This window comes from Python bivittatus, unplaced genomic scaffold (assembly GCF_059951505.1).
Source record: "Python bivittatus isolate LINGU-HERP-01145 unplaced genomic scaffold, Pbiv_v1 ctg000270_np1212, whole genome shotgun sequence".
NCBI lineage: Eukaryota > Metazoa > Chordata > Lepidosauria > Squamata > Pythonidae > Python > Python bivittatus.
This window is the reverse complement of record NW_028277050.1, coordinates 1962522-1981975: the sequence shown is the minus strand read 5'-3', so window position 1 is coordinate 1981975 and position 19454 is coordinate 1962522. Positions and strand designations below refer to the sequence as shown.

The following is a 19454-nucleotide window of genomic DNA, read 5'->3' as shown; positions in this document are numbered from 1 at the left end:
AAAGGGAAGGAGGCGTTTACTCTTTAAACCCTCAGGGACGCAAGGTATTTTTGTTTGATTTGTCCTTCCACTGTCTATTCTTAAATGGACAGCCGTTGTAGCCAATCAGAATTGTAGGTAACCGTTCTGCAAATGGAAACGTTGGATATGTTCTTAGCTCCGCCCCAATGTTATTAGTCTTCGAAATGAGAAGTTGGGAGATGGGCGTTTGTATTTGTCTGAACTAGCCAATAAGGTAACGCCGGTGGTTTCGGCCTTCCAATGGATTGACAGCATTATAATCCAATAAGAAATCAGATAGAGGAGCTGAAATTACTTTCCAGCCAATTGAAAGAAGACAGGGAGACAGAAAGGTACCAAACGGGATGTCGCGTTTTCAAATGAGCATGGGAAAAGAGTTTCTGAAGAGCCGCCTGAGCGATTGGCAGCCACTCGCTCCAATCAGGGCTGTCGTAGAGGGACTGGTGGGGGAAGGCGGGAGATTCGAATCACCACTAGTCGGCCCAAGCGAGCGTGAACTTGGGGCGAGTCCAACAAAGGCGAGAGAGTGGCTTTGCGGGGGATGTAAGCTTGCATTGAGTGGGAAGAAGGAGGGCAGGTTGTTGAGACGAATTTATGGCTGCTCCCTAGAGGTAGAAGAGTGTCTGAGTTGCTACAACAGGGGCTTCCACTGCGTCTTGCTGTCTTTTTCCTTGGATTGTAAGACTTCGGGCTGATTCTTGTTTCTGCAGGATTCCTGCGTTCCCTAACAGTTGTCATGGGGGCTTCTGAGAGTTTCCCAGCTACGCCCACCTGCACACCTTTGCTGAATAAACACCTGAGACACATCAGCGACCCAAGATCACCTACCGCTGGGATCCTGAGAACACCCATTGAGGTACAGGGACTTGGAAGCCTGTCTTTCAGGCCGAAGGACTTGCTTTTTCGTCTTCCCTTTCCCATAGATCTGCTGTTTTAACTTTGTTTGCACAGGCTGAGCCAAACTCTTCTTTGTTTTTAGGTAGAAAATTCCCCCAAAGACAGTACACCTTTTCCAAAAGAGAAGGACTTGGTAGCCAAAAGCCAACATGACAACTGGGATCCTCGTTCCCCAACTCCAGGAATTTCACGCACCCCTCTAAAAGCTGTGTTAGCTGGTAAGTGGGGATATATTTCTGGCTTAATCTGCTTTTAAATCTGAGGACTGCTATGTGGAAAGTCTCATACTTTCCCAGGCTTGCTGTTGTTTCTCTTTGCTGAGCTGGATGAATTAAAAAAAAACATTGTTCCCATAAATGTGCTGGTGGGTCTACTATTCACTTGATGGCGTGCCCTTATATCTCAGCTGTCTTAATACAGTTTTCCAAACTATAAACTGGACTGGAAAGCAGGAGATTGTAAGTTCTAGTCATCCCTTAGGCATGAAAGCCTGCTAGGTGACTTTGGGGTAGTCGCTGTCTCTCAGCTCAACCAACCTCACTGGGTTGTTGTTGTGAGGAAATAGGAGGTGGGAGCATTAGGTATTAACACTGCCTTGCATTGACCAAATGCAGAATAAAAATCTAATAATAGTAAACTAACCATATTTTAGCCTAGCATGTTGTATGAATCCAGTGGTGTGGTTAGTTTATGGATTAATGTGTCAGGCAAACCAAAAACAATGAGTTAAATTAACCAATGATGAGCATTTTGTGTGAACACGTTTGATAATTTTCACCCTACATTTGTTTGTTTATTTATTTGATTTATATAGCCACTCATCTCACTTTTATGTGACTCTGGGTGGCTTAATGCATACATAAAACACATAATATGAAAATAAAAATAAAACACAGAGCAGCCGGGCATTATCTAACCAATCTTCCATACAGCCAGGAGATGGGCTCTCTCCCACACCCAGGGCCCTAAGCTTGGGCATAAAGCCAAGTTTTCAAAGCCTTACAAAAGGCCAACAGGGACAGGGCCTATCTAATCTCAGGGGGATAATGTTCCAAAGGGCAGGTGCCATAGCAGAAAAGGTTTTCCTGGGCCCCATCAGCCAACACTCTCTAGCTGACAATACCTGGAACATGCCCTTCCTGGCAGTTTGGATAGAAACAATTGGGGAGAGATGGTCCCATAAGTAACCCAGTCCTAAGCCATGAAGAGCTTTAAAGATGACAACCAGCACCTTGAATTGCACCTGGAAGCCAAGGCAGCTCATGAAGCAGTGGTGTCACACTGACATCAGTAACTGCCCATGCTGCTGCATTCTGCACCAGTTGGAGCTGCTGAATACTCTTCAAGAGTAGCTCCATGTAAAGCACATCGCAGTAGTCCAGTCTGGAGGTCACAAGGGCATGTGTGACTTTGAGCAGGGCCCCCCAGTCCAGGAACAGGCACAACCGACATATAACCTGAAGTTGTGCAAAGATCCTCCTAGCCACAGCTGCCACTTGCTCTTTGAGCAGGGGCAGCAGATCCAGGAGGACCCCCAGATTGCGCACCAGGTCTGTCTGGAGCGGTGCCACCCCATCCAGAAGCAAGGATGGAAGGTCCCCGGAACCAAGAGATTCAAAACCCCAGAGCCACTCGGTCTTCCTTGGGTTTTGCTGAAGTCTGTTGCACTCCATCCAGGTCCCCCACAGAACCTCCAAAACATCACTCAGGTGGCCTAGGGTGGAGCTGTAAAGCTGGGTATCATCACCGTACTGATGATACCTCCCCCCAAACTGTTGGAGGGGAGATGTTAAACAGGAGGGGAGAGAGTACTGAATCCTGTGGCCCCTTGCAAAGGAGGGGCCGCCAGTAGGATCTGCACCCCCATCAGCACTGACTGGAACCAACCCTGGAGGAAGGAAGAGAACCAGCACAACACCATGCCGCTCATCTCCAACTCCCAGAGCCAGTTCAGAAGGGTACCATGATCAATGGTATCGAAAGCCACTAAGAGGTCAAGAAGAGTGAGGAGGGATGCACCATCCCCATCCCGCTGCCACCAGAGATCCTCCAAGAGTGTGATCAATGCTGTTTTGGTTCCAGTTAATGATGATTGAATGGTCAGCCTTCTGTTTGATTTTCCTCACTACCTTTTCTCTTGTACTATACATCTTCTTGACATCACAGAGCAAGAAAGAGGGGTGCTGGGTGGGTGCTTATTGGGAGTGTGAAATTCTCATGTTCATGAACTTGTATTCTGTGTGTGAGACTCTGGTATCTACTAGGGTTTCTACTTTTGACTTTCTCTAGGTTTTGAGCAAAAGGGGGGATACTCAGCAGCTTCTTCTTTCAGTGATGTTTGCAGAGTTTCCATACACAAAGAGTAGGAAAAGAATTCCCAGACTGGTGGGAGAAGATTACATGCAAAATTTTAACAGCCACTACTGTCTTATACCTGTCCCATGACATCCTAGGGCTGCACTAATGCACCATTTAAGGCAGTCCCTATTAAAGGGCTCAGGGATGAAAATATTCCAGTCTTTGAAATTTCCTTTTAGTGTGTGCTGTTGTGTAAGTTTTCAGTTTTGGAATCTGTCTTCTGTCCAGATACCATAAACTACCCAGAGAAGCTGTTCTGTGAAAACTTTATGGGAAGAAATACAGAGGAAGAGCTACCTCAAGAGGAATCTCAGCATCAAGATCAGAAATCTGAACTCACCTTTGGGATAGAGGAGAGGGCTGCAAGGAGCACAATTTCTCCTGGGGAAATTTTCCCAGAGGGTTCCCAGCAAGCAGAAGAGGGGAAAAATGAGCAGTTGCTTTCCATGGTTTCTGTGGCAGCTGCAACAAAACCAACTCACCCTGCCTGCATCATTCAGCCTACAGGTGAGATTAATTGCCCAAAGCAGTAGTTGTTCTGTTCAGCTATTCCATCACTGTCCTCTAGGCCAGGGTTCCTCAACCTCAGCCATTTTAAGATGGGTGGACTTCAACTCTCAGAATTCCCATGCTGGCTGGGGAATTCTGGGAGTTGAAGTCCACCCATCTTAAAGTTGCTAAGGTTGAGGAACCCCGCTCTAAGCAACAGTGATCTGAGTAAAGCAAGTACATTTGATGAGTCTATATAAATGTATATTTGTGATAACATTCTCAGCAGTCCAAGCTGCTAACTCTCATGAACCGGGTTGCATTATGCAAAGTATCTGCAGTCCCCAGGAAACTGGAACCGAGGTTGATTATCTGTAATAGTCTCAGCAGCCATTGTGAGTATGTGATCCCTCTTGCCAGCTTAGTCTTTGAGGACTGTGTTGTGGCTAAGGAGAAAAAGGAATGCAGTGTAATTATATTGTGACTACATTAGCAAAATGTACCCAAACCCTCTAATGTTTGTTGTTTTTACTACAGAAGGATAACAAAAACCTATGCCTACTTTGGAAGGAGAGGTGGGAGGTATCCTAGTACTTGAGCTTCTGTTCTGAAAAATAAGAAATACTGTGATTAATCTACGCACTCTCTTTCTTCCCTCCTACTCTCCAGGGAGCAAGCCAGTACGACGCAGAGTCAGTAACAAAATGCTGGCAATACCAGCTGGTACTGGACGTTCCCCGCTTAGTGTCCTTCACGATGACAATTCTCCAATTTCCCTGGCTTCTCATCAGGTAACAGATCGTATGGGAAGAGAATTGTTATTATTCCACTCAGGACTCACCCAAATCTCTGCTTTATTTAAGGTGCTTTTAGCAAGTTATCATTTTTTCCTGAAAAGCAAGGCATTTGGAAAAGTGGTAGAGTCAAATTTAATGTAAGCAGGATGGGTTGCTTGGTACTTTCTCATCCTGTTTTGCCTTCCCAACTTGGTTCTATCTTAATGATGTCTGCTTTGTTGCCAGTGCCTTTCAGAGAATTACTTTCAACATCGGTTCTTCAGGTGTGACCAAACTTTTCAGATCAAGAACTATATTCAGATTTGTAGAATATTAAAGAAATAGTGAGTAGAGATAGTAGATGTGCTCAGAATAAATTAGTTTTCTTGTCATTTAGAGTAAATAAATTTATCTCCTAGCTTTGTAAGAAGTTGATTAGCCTTTCCAACTCACCTTATCTTCCCTTTAAAATAAATAAATGGCAATTAATTAATAAAAATATTCTGTTTGTGAGTCTCTTGGGCTGTGTAATTGATTATTTGTCAGAGTGAAGTTCTTTTTCCAATCAATCTTCATTGTGTTAAAGAACAAAGTAAAATCCATTTTTAGCATGCAATAAAATCTCGCATGTCAGTTTCTTGAGAAAACCAAAAGGATGTATATGTACATGTTTTTACACCTGTATTCTTGATTTGCGCCTTGATGGGCATTTTTGTTGCACAGATGTAATTTAAAATTTGTAACAATTATCTGTTCCAATGGGTGGCTGCACTTGAAAGTTGAGTTTCATGTATTGGGTGAAGTCAGCCCATGAGTTTCCTCTGCATTGTGCAGATTCAGGAAACTTGAGTAAATCAAGTTAATCATATTGTGAAATTTACAGCCTGTAAGTCTGGCTGCACTCAGAACAGTCAAATATATTAGTGTTTCTTGAACCTAACAAGACACTTTTTTTTCCAGAGTAAAAGGGCTTCATCAGTGACAGACAATCAAGGAGAGCCAAAGGATGGAACCTTAAGCTCTGGATTAAACTTTACAGCAGGTAGCTGTAGCTGGGATCCCATGAATAAGGAGAATCGACAGTGTCGTTGGGTGGAAAATTAGCTTCAGGCGCTCCATGGATTACTGGCCTTTAGTATGGAGGTTTGACTGGCTCAAGCATGAAGACCATGAAGTGGCATGACTATATGCTTCTTGCCCATTTCCCTCCTGCTACTTTTCTCTGTCTTTGGTTTTCATATTTGGGTTCTATCATGTATAGATTCTTCTGTGTAACTACTTTTTTTAAAAAAAGTCTTTGTCTGAAATGTCTGTATCTGGAAAATAAACCTCTCTTTAGAATGAGATTGTGGTTCCCTGCTGCATTATTTTTAAACCTTCAGTACAGCTGGAAAACTCTTCCAGAGTATATTTGCGAGAGAGGGGCTGAAACTGTTCTTTGCAGAAGCTAATACTGGATGTGGAAATCCACAATCCAGAAGAACAGAATGTGGAAAGAAAAGTGATAGCTAGCTGATATGCCTCACTGACTGAAATGAGGAATCAGTGGGCAAATATCCTATTTGCCTTGAGTCTCTGGGCAATAGAATAAATTGTGCCCTTTTGTTACTTGGGGTCATGGGAACCAGAGCAATATGGAATAATGCAGGGCAATCATATGAGTTGGTGCAAGGCTAGTGTTGAAGTTGTAACACATAAATTAATAATATGCATGTCAGCAGAGAAGCAAAGAAGGGATGCATATCAAGTAACTTAAACGTGATTGTATTTTTAATGCTTTAAACAACTTTTTCCAGATGAAAGCCTATATATTTGGGGGGGGGGGAGGGGGTTCTACTTTCTGAGACATGATCCTGCATCCTGCAATGCATACAAAGTTGAGACAAGTGCATAGCTCCTGGCTATCAAAGGTACCACCCAACCGTGTTGAGTTCTCTGAATGAATGCTATATTTTCATTTAGGCTGAGGGGTATATTTTGTTTCTATTCATATCAAGTCCTTGGCTGCATGGAGTTACAAATATCGCACAGTGTGAGATGAATGTTAGGAGACAGTCCTTTCTGTCTTCTAATGGGGTACCTTCCCACAAACTTGTGATTGGGAGACAACAGTCAAACTAACAAGTGATAGTGGGACGCTGTTAGAAGTAGCACATGGGCTTTTGATTCATGCTTAAGAGAAGCAGGAAGCAGTTCTTCAATTCTTGCATAAAATCACAAACAATTGGTGACTTTAGGCAAGTCACTGTCACTCTGTCTCAGACAGTTGCAAAAAGACTATCATGGGGTCAATCAAATTTCAGAAAATGTCATTTTTAAAAAATATTAGTCATAGTTTTGGTTCACATGCTACTGTGAAAGTTTGCTTGGAAATGATGATCATGTCATAGAGTGTTCTGTGAATCCACCCCATTGCTTTCTGAATATAACCATCAAAGTTTGAAGAAGGTGTCTCTCTAGTGAAGGGTAGACAGCTCTTCCCAACCTCCAAAATAGATTTGATAAAGCATGCTTCTGGAAATTCAAGCACAGCCTTAGGGGGTATTAGGCAACCCTGGTGCAAACCCATAGGCTATTAGCCTATTCTCTGTGATCCTCTACTAAAAAGATTGAAAATTATCCTATAGAACTAAAGGGACTAACTTTACTAGAAAGAATACTTTTAACCAGATATTTAAAACATACTGTCAAGCTTCCATATGACTGAATAAAAGAAAAAGAGAAGGCATTATCCAGTGTTCTCTATTCCAAAGGAAACTAAACCAGTGCCTCTAGAACTTCTTACCACCCAGAGAAGAGTGAGTACATTAAGATATGTCTTCATCTGCTCTTAAAATGATCTAATCCTCTGTTTGAGATTCTCTGGCACCATGGTAATATATCAGAGAGATTGTGAGAAGGCTGGGAAAGTTACAGGAAGAATGTTAGACATAAAAGCCAACAGATGGGAGATGAGATTGTCAGGATCTTATCTCATGAACAGCAGCTCGGTCCAGGCTGCAAAAAGCTGGGGAAGAAGATTCAAAATGTTCAAAGAGATTCATCTTAATGGATTTACTTATAAATGACAGCTGGAGGTTCCTACTGCAGTTTCTAAGGTTCTGTACTTTATCCTTAATTCTTGCATTAAAACTATTGAATTCTGAGATTTTTGCATCCTGGTTGTGCCTTAACAATATCCTCGTTCAGGCCCAATTCTGTTTCAGCCTGAACCCCAGAACTTGACCTCAAATAATGCAACTTGAGCCAGTCTATCCAATGTGTCACTTTTATTTTGCCTGGGCTATAAAACATCTTTATCATAATTACATCATAAAGCAGTGACTTGGATGGAGGAGCCTAAAGAATGATGGAATGTTAAGGATAAAAGATATGGAATTAAGTGGTATGAGAAGAATAACTATAGGTAGACAATAAATAAGGTTACATTAAGCATTCCTGGCTCCAGGGCTCAAAATAGGGGCAGCAAACTCCTCCCCAGGCAATGTGTAGAGTAAAGCAACCAGCTAATATATTATCTGAGAGAAAAGTAAATAAAGTTCATTGTAGAATACTTGGTGTGATAAACCACTTGAAGACATATCTGAGGACAAACTATAATTGGATATGTCTGAGGTCCTTGTGGGTAGACATGAGGATAAAATGGAAGATAAGTTGGGGGAGGGGAAATAAGGGATGCATTTAGGTATTTCTTGAGGGCCTTTAATTTAGGTAGAATGAGTAGGAACTGCCACCATGCTGATGTCATACCCTGAAGCAGTCACAGAAATGGACCCCTGAGTTTGGGGGAAGGTATCAAAGAGTATTAGAAGAATTGACCTGTGTGGATTCTTTCCCTGAGCTTCTCCTTAGGGAGGTAAATATAGTGTGAATCAATATCTGCATAGAACAAAAATTTTAGCTGTAGTACTCAAAGATACGTCGGAAAAGCCTCTCCAAATTCACCCTTCTCCTCACATGGCATCTTCAGTTCCAAATTTTCAGGAAACTGTCCCAAGAGCCAGTAGATACAGCCATGCCATCTGCAGTTACTCCCAAACAGCTCACCCTATTGTCATGTCCAGACAGGATGCCTGTAGATTTAAATAATAATAATAATAATAATAATAATAACAACAAAACCAACAACAATAATACAATCAGTCAATTGCAAAAGGCAGCTTTACTTGGAACAGGTTACATCCTGCGGTGATACCTTTAACACCATCAAACAACAACATCTGCCTGTCCCAGGTCCTTGGGAAGGACTTGCTAGGTGGATAAAAATGCCAAATCCAGTCTAAACATCTGGCTGACTGTGTGACCAACCATAATAGGAATCTTTGTTCATGATCTGCTATGGTGATTGAAATGGATAATGTAATGTTTAAAACAGAAAATCAAAAAGCCCTAAGAATTAATGTGACAAAAAGAGAAAGATCCTCAATTTTTGGAGAGGCAGTGGATTAGTCTGCAGGAAAGTCATTTTGCCTGACCCTAGCAGAACTCTTGGGGCAGAGTTCAAAATTTTGGGAAGCACAGGTGGCTCTTACCTGCCATTCACCTGACCTCTGATGGCACAGTTATCTAGAGCAAAGGCTCTGTACAGAGAGGGGATGTGTGAAGACATAATCCGTCTGCAGTGGTGTGTAACTTGTGTTGCATTCCTGATGTGAGAAAGGAGCAATATGCAGCCTCCATGCCCACACCATTCTCCACAACTGAGTAGAACTGAGCTGTGCTACTTCACAGCCTTGAAGGGCAAAGAATGATCGGGAAAAAAGAACACTTTGATGTTGGAATAAGTGAAACTGTTACGTTTGATTTTGCTTAGTCTCTCATTCTTCTATTTTTAGACGATATCATTTTGTGATTAAAAAAAACCACAGCAAATCTTCCCCCAAAGGGGTATGCATTACTCCGTACACATTTTTCTGTGAACGTATAAAAAGTCAGAGGAAAACCCTCAGAACCGTAGCTGTAACTCACCCACACGCTCTGCTTTCAGAGTATCCCAGATATTGCAATTAAAATCATCATATCCAGCCAGGAGGAGGCGCCCGCTGCGGGAGAAAGCGACTGAGGTAATTCCACAAATAATGCTCTCGTGAGCGTAGGTGACTAGCTCTTGGTCTGCCCGAAGGTCAAAGAGGCGGCAAGAGGCATCATCAGAACCAGTGCAGATGGCATCCCCATTGGGGAAGAACTAGGCACAGAGAGAGAGAGAAATCATTTGCTTCTCTTCTGCAGATTATTTCTGCCCTAACCTTTGTCACTGTTTCAGGGTCCTTCATTCCAGCCCACTTCCACCTTCCACCCTCAGTTCCAGGAATGGCTTCAGAAACCTACTGAAATGGCATTGATATCTGATTCATGTCCTATAAATGTCTGGCGGCAAGTTCCTTCTCGGAGGTCCCACAGCTTGGCTGTGGCATCGCAGGCTCCCGAAATGAAAAGCTTGAAGTCTGGAGAGACGGCCAGGCTCATGCAGTCACCAGTGTGTCCTATGAATGTGGTCTTCGCCTGGCCTGTTTCAATATCCCAGAGGATGCTGTAAGGCGAAGAAGAAGACTGCAGTGGGAAGCTAGTTTGATCATCTTCCCATCTAGTACAGGCTTGGAATACTAACAGATTTAGGCAGCTACATTCAAAGATAATCTAATAAAGAAATTGTTATGAATGCAGGGGAAAAAAAGTACTGCATAATGAGAGGACAATTAGGAGAACAGCCTCCTAACTGTCCTCTCATTATGTGGTTTGGTCAAATGCAGGCAAAGATCTCTTAATGGCTTCCTCCACCATTGGAAGACCAACATAATGGAACCAGGGTTGATGTCTGAGACCCCACAGACAGCACCAAATGGGAGTGAGCAACTGAGAGGCAGAATAACCCAACAAGACTGTGGAAGCTAGCAGAGCTAAACATTCTTCACCAGTTTTTCCTGTTCATGCAGCAAAGCACAGCAGACCTTTCTCCTCAGTGATTTTCACAACACAGGGCCTGGGTTGGGTTTCTATGTTTGGCAGACCCTTCTAGGGCAGTGTTTCTCAGCCTTGGCAACTTTAGTTTATGTGGACTTCAGATAACTCCCAGAATTCTCCAGTCCACATATCTTAAAGTTGCTGAGGTTGAGAAACACGGTTCTAGGGGATGATGTAAGAGGGAAGTAGCAGTGGGAGAGTTTGCATAGCTTGATGAAACCAGCTGTTCCCATTGAATCCCTTAGGGCCAAATAGAGATGACATCATGCAGTGAGTGTGCAAATGACACTTAAAAAAAAAATAAACCGCAGTTGCTAGAATACTCTTCAAAAGAAGAGTATGGGTGAGGCAAGGAAGTCGTTGTAGCCCATCGTCACCAGCAGAGTCTGGTTAAACCCTAACGTTCTGGATCAAATGCTGACATCTGGTTCTCCTTATCCCAGTAGATGCTGCCTCCTCTAACCCAGACTGGCCTTCTCATCCTGGCTGAGGATGATGGGAGTAGAGCACATCTGAAGATCTTCAATTTGGGAGAAGGGTGGGATAGGCTAAAGAGTATTAAAACTAGATTGGGGCACAAGAGCAGTCAACTGAGTTAGGCAGTGCTGAAATAAAAACAAACAAACAAACAAACAAACAGGAGCCAACATCTTTCCCTGGTAGAGTACCCATATGGTTGCCTGTTGGCCAGCTCACATATGAGTGGACAGATGTACTCACCAGGTGGTGTCCCCAGAGCTAGTGACAATGTTATTGTCATCCAGGAATCGACAGCAGGAGAGGTAGCCTGCAGAGCAGGAATAAGAGAATAGGAATATTGTTGAAGGGAAGAAAGAGGCTACGACTAACACAGGACATATTTTATTATCTTTTTCAAAGATTTTTTTTTCTGTCAGCAGAAGCTGGATTTTATTTATTTATTTATTTATTTATTTATATATATATATATATATATATATATATATATATTTCAAATTTAGATACCGTCCATCTCACAAAAAGTGACTCTGGGCGGTTCACAATAAAACAGCAATAAATATTAAAATACAATAAAACAATATAAAATACTGTAAAAATAGAATAAAACCAAACACATACACAAGCAATATCTTCCAAGATGTTGATGCCAGTAAGATGTTAACACATGGGAGCATCTTCAGGGTGCTAGCCACCCCCAGGGTTGGTTGTCCTTTTTTGCGCCCCATGCCAGTTGGCAGAGCCAGGTCTTGACTGCTTTCCAGAAGGACAAGAGAGTTGGGGCCTGCCTCACCTCTGGGGGGAGAGTATTCCATAGGGCGGGGGCCACGGCAGAGAAGGCTCTCTTTCTGGACCCCGCCAGTCGACGTTCTTTCATCAACAGGATCCGCAGCATACCCTCCCTGCCTGACCGGGTGGGATGGGTAGATATAATGGGGGTGAGACGGTCCCTCAGGTAACCCAGTCCCATGCCATGTAGAGCTTTAAAGGTGATAACCAACACCTTGAATTGGACCCGGAAGCAGACTGGGACCCAATGCAGCTCACGTAGCGAAGGTGTAACATGTGCCATCCTTGGGGCACCCAAAATTGCCCACACGGCTGCATTTTGAACCAGCTGAAGCTTCCGGATACTCTTCAAGGGTATCCCCCTGTAGAGCGCATTGCAATAGTCTATACGGGAGATGACTAGGGCCTGAGTGACTGATTGGACTCCTGATCCAGAAAAGGGCGTAACTGGTACACAACACGTAGTTGAGCAAAGGCCCTCCTGGCCATGACTGCCACCTGCTCTTCGAGATGGAGTCGTGAGTCCAGGAGGACCCCCAGGTTATGAACTGGGTCTGTCTGGGGTAGTGTGACCCCATCCAGAACCAAAGATGGTAAACTTCTGGATACAGAGGAGCCCCCAGCCCACAGCCACTCCGTCTTACCAGGGTTCAGCTGAAGCCTGTTGTTCCCCATCCAGACCCCCACAGCCTCCAGACACTGTGAAAGGCCTGCATCACTCAAATCACCTGGGATGGAAATATATAACTGGGTATCATCTGCATACTGATGATACCTCATCCCATGGTGGTGGATGATCTCACCCAGTGGTTTCATGTAGATGTTAAAAAGGAGCGGGGAGAGTACCGAACTCTGCGGCACCCCACAAAGGAGGGGCCGCGGGCTGGACCTCTCGCTCCCTATCAACACTGATTGGGACCGGCCTTGGAGGAAGGAGGTGAACCAGCACAAAACTGTGTCACCCACCCCCAACTCCCCAAGCCGACCCAAAAGGATACCATGGTCGATGGTATCAAAAGCCACTGAGAGGTCAAGAAGAGCAAGGATGGATACACTACCCCCATCCCGCTCCCCCAGAGATCATCCAAGAGAGCAACCAATGCTGTTTCAGTCCCAAATCCGGGCCTGAAACCCGAGTGGAAAGGGTCCAGATAATCCGTTTCATCCAGGATCCTCTGAAGCTGCAACGCCACCACCTTCTCAACCACCTTCCCTAAAAAGGGAAGGTGGGAGACTGGACGAAAATTGTCCAGTACGGTGGGATCCAGTGATGGTTTCTTGAGGAGGGGGTGCACCAGCACCTCTTTAAAGGCCACTGGAAACACTCCCTCTCTCAAGGATGAATTCACCATCACCTGGACCCACCCACATGTCACCTCCTGAGCTGCCCTAACCAGCCAGGAGGGGCATGGATCTAATTGACAGGTGGTGGCATTTACAGCCCGGAGGACCCTGTCCACTTCCTCAGGTCTAACAGGGTCAAACTGTTGCAGCACATATTAATTATGCTGCATAAGAAAAGGAGTATTTTTCATTTTGCATAATTCTGATATTACAGTAGTACTTAAATAACTATCTTTTAGCCTGCTTCTGCTGGTTACATGGAGCCATCAGATATCCTATGCAGCAATCTCTTTGGCTTCTGAGATTTTAGTTCAGCATCCATAAGCTTGCAAACAACTTTTCACAGTTGGAGCAAGAATGTGTAGATCCTCAAATTCTTTTTTATTCCTCACCAGGAGAACAATAACAACATGTTTGTTTTAAATGGAAGCTGTAAAGTTGCTCAGCTATCCCTGATGCAATATTCTGTATTTTGCCTGGGTTTGTTTTATGGAGTGCAGCTAAGGCTTCACCAAGACCTAAAGCAAAAGATCACCTGTGTGAGCTGAGAGCTCCCTGCTCACTTTCACATTCCCTTCACGACTCTTGAGGTTATAGATGGAGCACATGTTGTCAAGACCTCCACAAGCCACATAATTCCCTGATGGGGCATAGGCACAGGTCATGACCCAAGAAGACCGGAGAGGGATGGCATGAACCTGGGATTAAAGGATAGAACAGAAATCCACCATTACCTTCTTGGTCAGAAGTGATCAAGGACTTCGAGAAAAACACTAGTAGGAAAGGCTTCACTAGTAGGAAACAGGCTCAGAGACAAAACGCTAGCAGCTACTTTTCATTCCTAGCGTTGCTAACAGACTGTGGACATAGCATCTATTTGCTTATATATCTCCTACCTTGTTGGTTGTATAGGTGTCCCACACAATGAGTTTCCCATCTTGTGAAGCACTGACCATGAGCCTATAAGAGAGGGAAGGGTGTTAGCATGGGTGCTCAACTGGGATCTGAAGGCCAAATTGCTCCAAGTCCACCACCCACCCCATGCCCAATCTCAGCCTTCTCATATGAGGTCCAGTACCTTCAAGGTGAATTTTTTCCCCATTTTATAACAAAGTGACAGTCCAGTATTCATAGCCAAGGGATGGGAAAGTAGAAGTGGGGGGGGGGGGTATATGTTTCACTTTGGTATAGTTCAGAATATAGAATTATTCATATTGCTGCTACTCTTATTATATCATAACAATTTACATTTACAGTATAGACATCATGAAATATACCATGTACATTTTGTAAACAGTTGGAAAGAAACTTACTAGATGATCTTAGGCTCTTCACTATCTCTTACTCTGATAAATCTTTCCAGGTAGTTGGGTGACTGAAATGATGGAAAAGGACACCAGGAGTAGCCAACTTTGTAAGTGGAGGGCTGATCTCTTTGGAATGAACTCTTTGGTGGCTCCACAGGCATATGGGCTTGGTGGTGAGTGGCGTAATGGTGGGAGAGGCTAGGACAGGCCAATTCTCACAGGCTTATTTCTTGTTCTCTTTCACTTTTTGTTCCCCTTCCCTTATTCCTCAATTAAGTGATTAAGGATCACTGAAAGAAAGAAGTTTTAACTATAGTCCTTCCATAGACATTGATGTGGGCAATATTGCTGTTTTTCTGTTCTAAACGGTGATCTTGAAGAGAAGTGAAGACCTTTATTCCCATGACTCTGATTCTTGCAGAAAGACAGCTACTGTATGTCCCTGTTCATTAGAGCCTGTACTATTATTTTCCTGAACTGGGCAGCCAGGAAAATTGCATGGGAGATCTTCATGGGCCTCCATAGAATGTGAAAGAGTACACACAAAAAGAGTTAGGCTACCTTGAGCTCCTTGCAGGAAAATTGAGATATAAATGCAATTAATTAATTAATTAATTAATATTCCTTATTTTAGTTGTAGATGAGTAGAATTAAAGGAAAAGACCTTATGAAAGGCATGAGTTGTCCCAAAATTTATTTACAAATTAAAACCCTGTCCTGTTCTTTTATACATCTAGCAACAACATAAGAACATATTAAATTCAAGTCCAAGTTGCTATTTTACACTGAGATTTCATTTCTTATTTTATATTCATAGAAGTGGTTAATCTGCAGTATAATCTGTAGGAGATTGGTATAGCCATTTTGCTGCTAAGTGTTCAAAAGGGATAAATGGGAAAGAACAGACAGCGATTCTCCCCTTCTCTGGATAGCACAGATAACAAGAGCCTTTGGCTATGTAATTTGTCTGAGTAGCTGGGCTGACTTGCTGGGAAGGGACTCAGGGAATAAGATAGCAAGGAAAAATGCCACCTGCCTTTTTCTATGTACGTAGCAGTGTCTCTCAACCTTGGCAACTTTAAGAGGTGTGGACTTCAACTTCCAGAATTCCCCAGCCTGCCTGCTGGCTGGGGAATTCTGGGAGTTGAAGTCCACACCTCTTAAAATTGCCAAGGTTGAGAAACACCATTATAGCATTACTTACTTGGAATCTGTGGACCAGTGACAAGCATAGATCTTGGCCAGATGTCCACGCAGAGTCCTCCGTGTCCGCAGCTGTATGCGCCCAACCACTTCAATGTCAGAAGCAAGCTGTACAGAAAAGAAGAAATGCAGCTCCTATTACCAAAAGGCCTCCACCAATGGGCCATATCAAGTGAGTTGGGGAACCTGCTGCTCTCTTGAGTTTAAGCCAGACTTACCCACTCAGGCAAATTATATTCAAACAGGGTAATGTACTGTTAGCATTTCCTACCTGAGCAAGTGTAGTGTCAGCACAAGCTTTTCGAGCTTCCTGAAAGAGAGAAGGAGAGAGATGACATTTCTATACCCCAGCATTTCTACCCCCTATCCTTTATGAAGTAGTTTCAAACTAACCTGTGACCATCTTCACTTCTCCTGACCTTTAAGAGCAAAGAACACCACTCTATCAGAACTCACCCTCTTTCCTTCCAGCTGATCAATAGGAGAGTGGAAAGAATGTCAACTAATTAGTGACTTGGAGTAACAAAATACCCTCACCCCAAATCCTACAAAAATAAAATACAAGTAATTGTTTTCTCTCCCTCCCCCCACCATGTTTTTCAGTACTGTGTATATACACTGATGTGCATTTGTCTAATGGTTTGCAAATAAGACTTGAGAAGCACTGAAAATAGTCCCACAAATTCCCAGTTGCTTGGCCACCATTATTCTGCCTTTTAAAAGCCCATGTGAGTTGGGAAGGCTAAATGATAGCACATGGGCAATTTTACTACCATGCACTTTTGGCAGTAACTGTGACAATAGTTGCATATTGCTACCTTGGCTGGAAGAGGATAAGTTCTTAACTAGGCATCTAGGAAGAGGCAGACTGCAGGAATGGTAAACTGGGTACAGGGAGAGAATAATGACTTGGGCCAAACAGCTAAGAAGTGGGGTAAAGCAACAGTTCCTGCCAGTGAAAACATGAACTGTCTGTAAGGTTTGCAGAGCCGTAGCAATTCCCAAGAAAGTAATATTTTGTTGTGATTTCAAATAAGCTGGAACAAAATCAGAAAACATCAAGTCTGCTCCCAGAAAGAAATAGCATCATGAGATCAGTCAAAGTTCACAGTCAGTCCTGAATGTGGGGAAATGCCTGGATTTTTGGAATGGAAGTGTAGTAAGAAAGCAGGACACATCACAAATTGTGGTTCCTGTATAATCTTAGGTGAAATTGGCCTTCAATAACCAACAGTTCAATTTCCTCTTATCTCAGGATTCTTGAAAAAACAATCCATAGCACACCTGTTGCCAAATTGTGTATCTCTTCACCACCTTTCCTCCCAAGTAGCTAAAATGATTTATTCTCACAACAGCCCTATGAGGAGGATTAGGCTGGGAAAATGTAATTGGACCAAGGTCTTGAATTAACTTCTGGACTGGCTGAAGATTTGAAGACACTTGGGTTTTTCAAACCCAGGATTCCATCTATTTCACTCTTTTTGTAGTTACAAGGCACATAAGCAGTGTAAAACTGCAGAAATCTTAGGTACATACAGTTTAATATTTAAACTGAAACATTGTATTTTGTTAAATCACTTCCAGCAGTGGTGGGGCCCATTTACTCATAAGCCTTCTTACTATAGGCCAGATGTGAGCAGATTTACTTCTTACAGAGGTACAAATACTATGCTTTTTTAAATACTTCCAATTATAAGAGTTTTTCACTTTTTTTTTCTCTAGGATATACTGTAAGTTGAAATTTCAGAAAGGGCTTAATATATTCCTAATCCAAAGACAGCTAGGTCTTCAGAGCAGCCCATTTCCTTGCTGTGAAACAAATAACCCCATTCTCAGAATTCAGGTAATGTCTAGCAGTGTTTTTTATCCTAACTAAATTTCTCAGTAGGTAGATTTCTTGTAGGTTGAGAAAACTACAACCCCAGTATCCTCTGGGGACATATATGCCCATTTAACTGGTTTATCAGGACTAGGGAAGAAAGAGAAAAATACAACTCAAATACAGTAAAAATATTTAAGGAAAGCCCAAATAATATTGATTCTGGATACTTGTTACTATTCAAAATGGGAAATACACATTGGGCTAGACAACCTTTCAGGCTAATGAGCACATCTGAACCCTTGACCATATGGTACCACAAAGTGGCTGCCACGGTGGGTATAGCTAGTAATAAAATACTGATTACTTCCTCAGACCCTCCAGTCGCTCCTTCCGCCTCCGTTTTCGTGTGTGTGTGTGTGTGTGTGTATCTGGGTAGAAGGGTATAAATAAAGCACTAGATTGCAACAACCTCCATTTTGTTTTCTAAGGAACCCATGTGAGCCCAGAGGCATTCTATGATGAAGGGCATTGTTTTGATACACAATTTTATACTCTCTCATAATGTATGGACATGCATGTGACAGTGCACTCTATCTTATTTATAAAGGGTTAACTTGCTTTGTAAAGAGCACAGCGTTTCTTCCCCCCCACCTTATCTCTTTGTTGAATGCCTGATTGTCTTCGAATAAGCAATTAGCCGTTAGATGCCTGACTGTCTTTGAACCAAGCAAGCTGTAAATCAGCTTGGGGCCAGGAAAGGAAAGTTGCCAGAAGAGACCTTGAAATTCCAAAGAGGAACAAAGAAGAGATAAGGACTGACATGGTAACCAGAAGAAAAAAGTTAAACTTAGATTCACCTCTTTAGGGCCCACCTTTACTCCTCCTTAGACCATCCCAAAAATCCCTTATATGGACATGAGGGGATGTACGATCTGATTACATTTGTAAACGTCTATAAAATCTCTGTTGTTTGCTTTGCCAGATGTGGTTCTCCTCAACACTTTGCCACGGTGTTGAATGAGCCATCCAGAATGTTTCTTGGCCAATAAAACTTCTGTTAGCTAAAAAGCCTCGTCTCAAGTTCTATCTGGCTCTTGGAACTTGGGTAAACAAATAAACAAAGGCGTGTGCCTAACAGTGATATAGTGGAAATATAATACTGGCTTTTTGCCTTGCAGTGTGCAAGCTTTACCTTTAAAAATAAGACAGCCAGATGAGCTGCAGAGGGAGGTTGGGAGGCCCCAAAGGAAGTATCTTCAGGAACATGGTGCTTATAGGTCTAATCTCACCTACCACTGATTAATGTGCTTTATCTGAATTATAATCTTTAAAATAATTGTGTGAGATACCATTTTCAGGGCTGCAGGTAGGGAGCTGAGGCCGAGAAGGCTGCTCATGATTTCATGGATGAAATATGAACGAGGGTTTCATAGGCAGCCTTTATCCTCATCTGAGGTGGAGGAAACTGCCCAGTCTCAGCCATTTCCCTCTTGTTCTCAGCATTACCTCAATCTGCTTCTTCAGCTGCTCAGTCTCCTGCTTCATCTGCTCTATTTCACCCATCGTGACAGATTAGTTTTCAGCCTTCACTTGGAGTCCCCTGGGCCCTGTGGAGATCAAAGGAGAAAGAGGAAAAACCCTAAGGCTGTGAAATGTTAGCTCTTTTCTGTTGACAATATTTCCAATAATTTAGATCTTGTGAATCAGCTGAACTCCCTTTATTACAGAAGGCATAAAGGAATGGAGTGTCACACCAAACCCTCCTGTAAATCTAGTTCTGGGTCAAAGCAAGCCAGCAAACCCTCTGCTACGTATCAGTGGGAGAAGTTCACTTAGTCAAATTTGGCTCCAGGAAATTTTATGACCACGGTTGCCACCACTTCTTATTATGCATGTTGGGCATGCATTAAAAGCAGGATGGCTCCTTGCACACCTAATATGATTATAAGTGGGTCATGTATTGCTGGGAACAAAAATGGAGGCTTTCAGATAGAAAGCCCTAACACTACC

General features: G+C 43.0%; 2 protein-coding genes across 3 annotated transcripts; one reads left to right on the top strand and one right to left on the bottom strand.

Annotated features, from left to right (window-relative positions):
* Positions 1-387: 387 nt before the first annotated feature.
* On the top strand, positions 388-5881 carry CDCA3 (cell division cycle associated 3). Of its 2 annotated transcripts, none has more exons than XM_015887678.3 (6): positions 388-564; positions 732-877; positions 1001-1136; positions 3505-3783; positions 4435-4556; positions 5502-5881. In XM_015887678.3, exons 2-6 carry the CDS (start codon positions 758-760, stop codon positions 5643-5645), a joined length of 801 nt encoding a protein of 266 aa, XP_015743164.1. In that variant the 5' UTR covers positions 388-564; positions 732-757; the 3' UTR covers positions 5646-5881. The 2 variants fall into 2 exon arrangements, with proteins under 2 accessions (XP_015743164.1, XP_007420488.1); XM_007420426.4 differs by having other exon boundaries at positions 388-632.
* A 2626-nt stretch (positions 5882-8507) lies between these two features.
* GNB3 (G protein subunit beta 3) lies at positions 8508-19007 on the bottom strand. The gene is made up of 9 exons (XM_007420428.1): positions 18951-19007; positions 15894-15932; positions 15624-15730; positions 14009-14072; positions 13648-13810; positions 11223-11289; positions 9870-10071; positions 9510-9726; positions 8508-8614 (listed from the first exon to the last, which is right to left on the bottom strand). The coding sequence occupies exons 1-9, from the start codon at positions 19005-19007 to the stop codon at positions 8508-8510; spliced, it is 1023 nt and encodes a 340-aa protein (XP_007420490.1).
* Between the last annotated feature and the right edge of the window lie 447 nt (positions 19008-19454).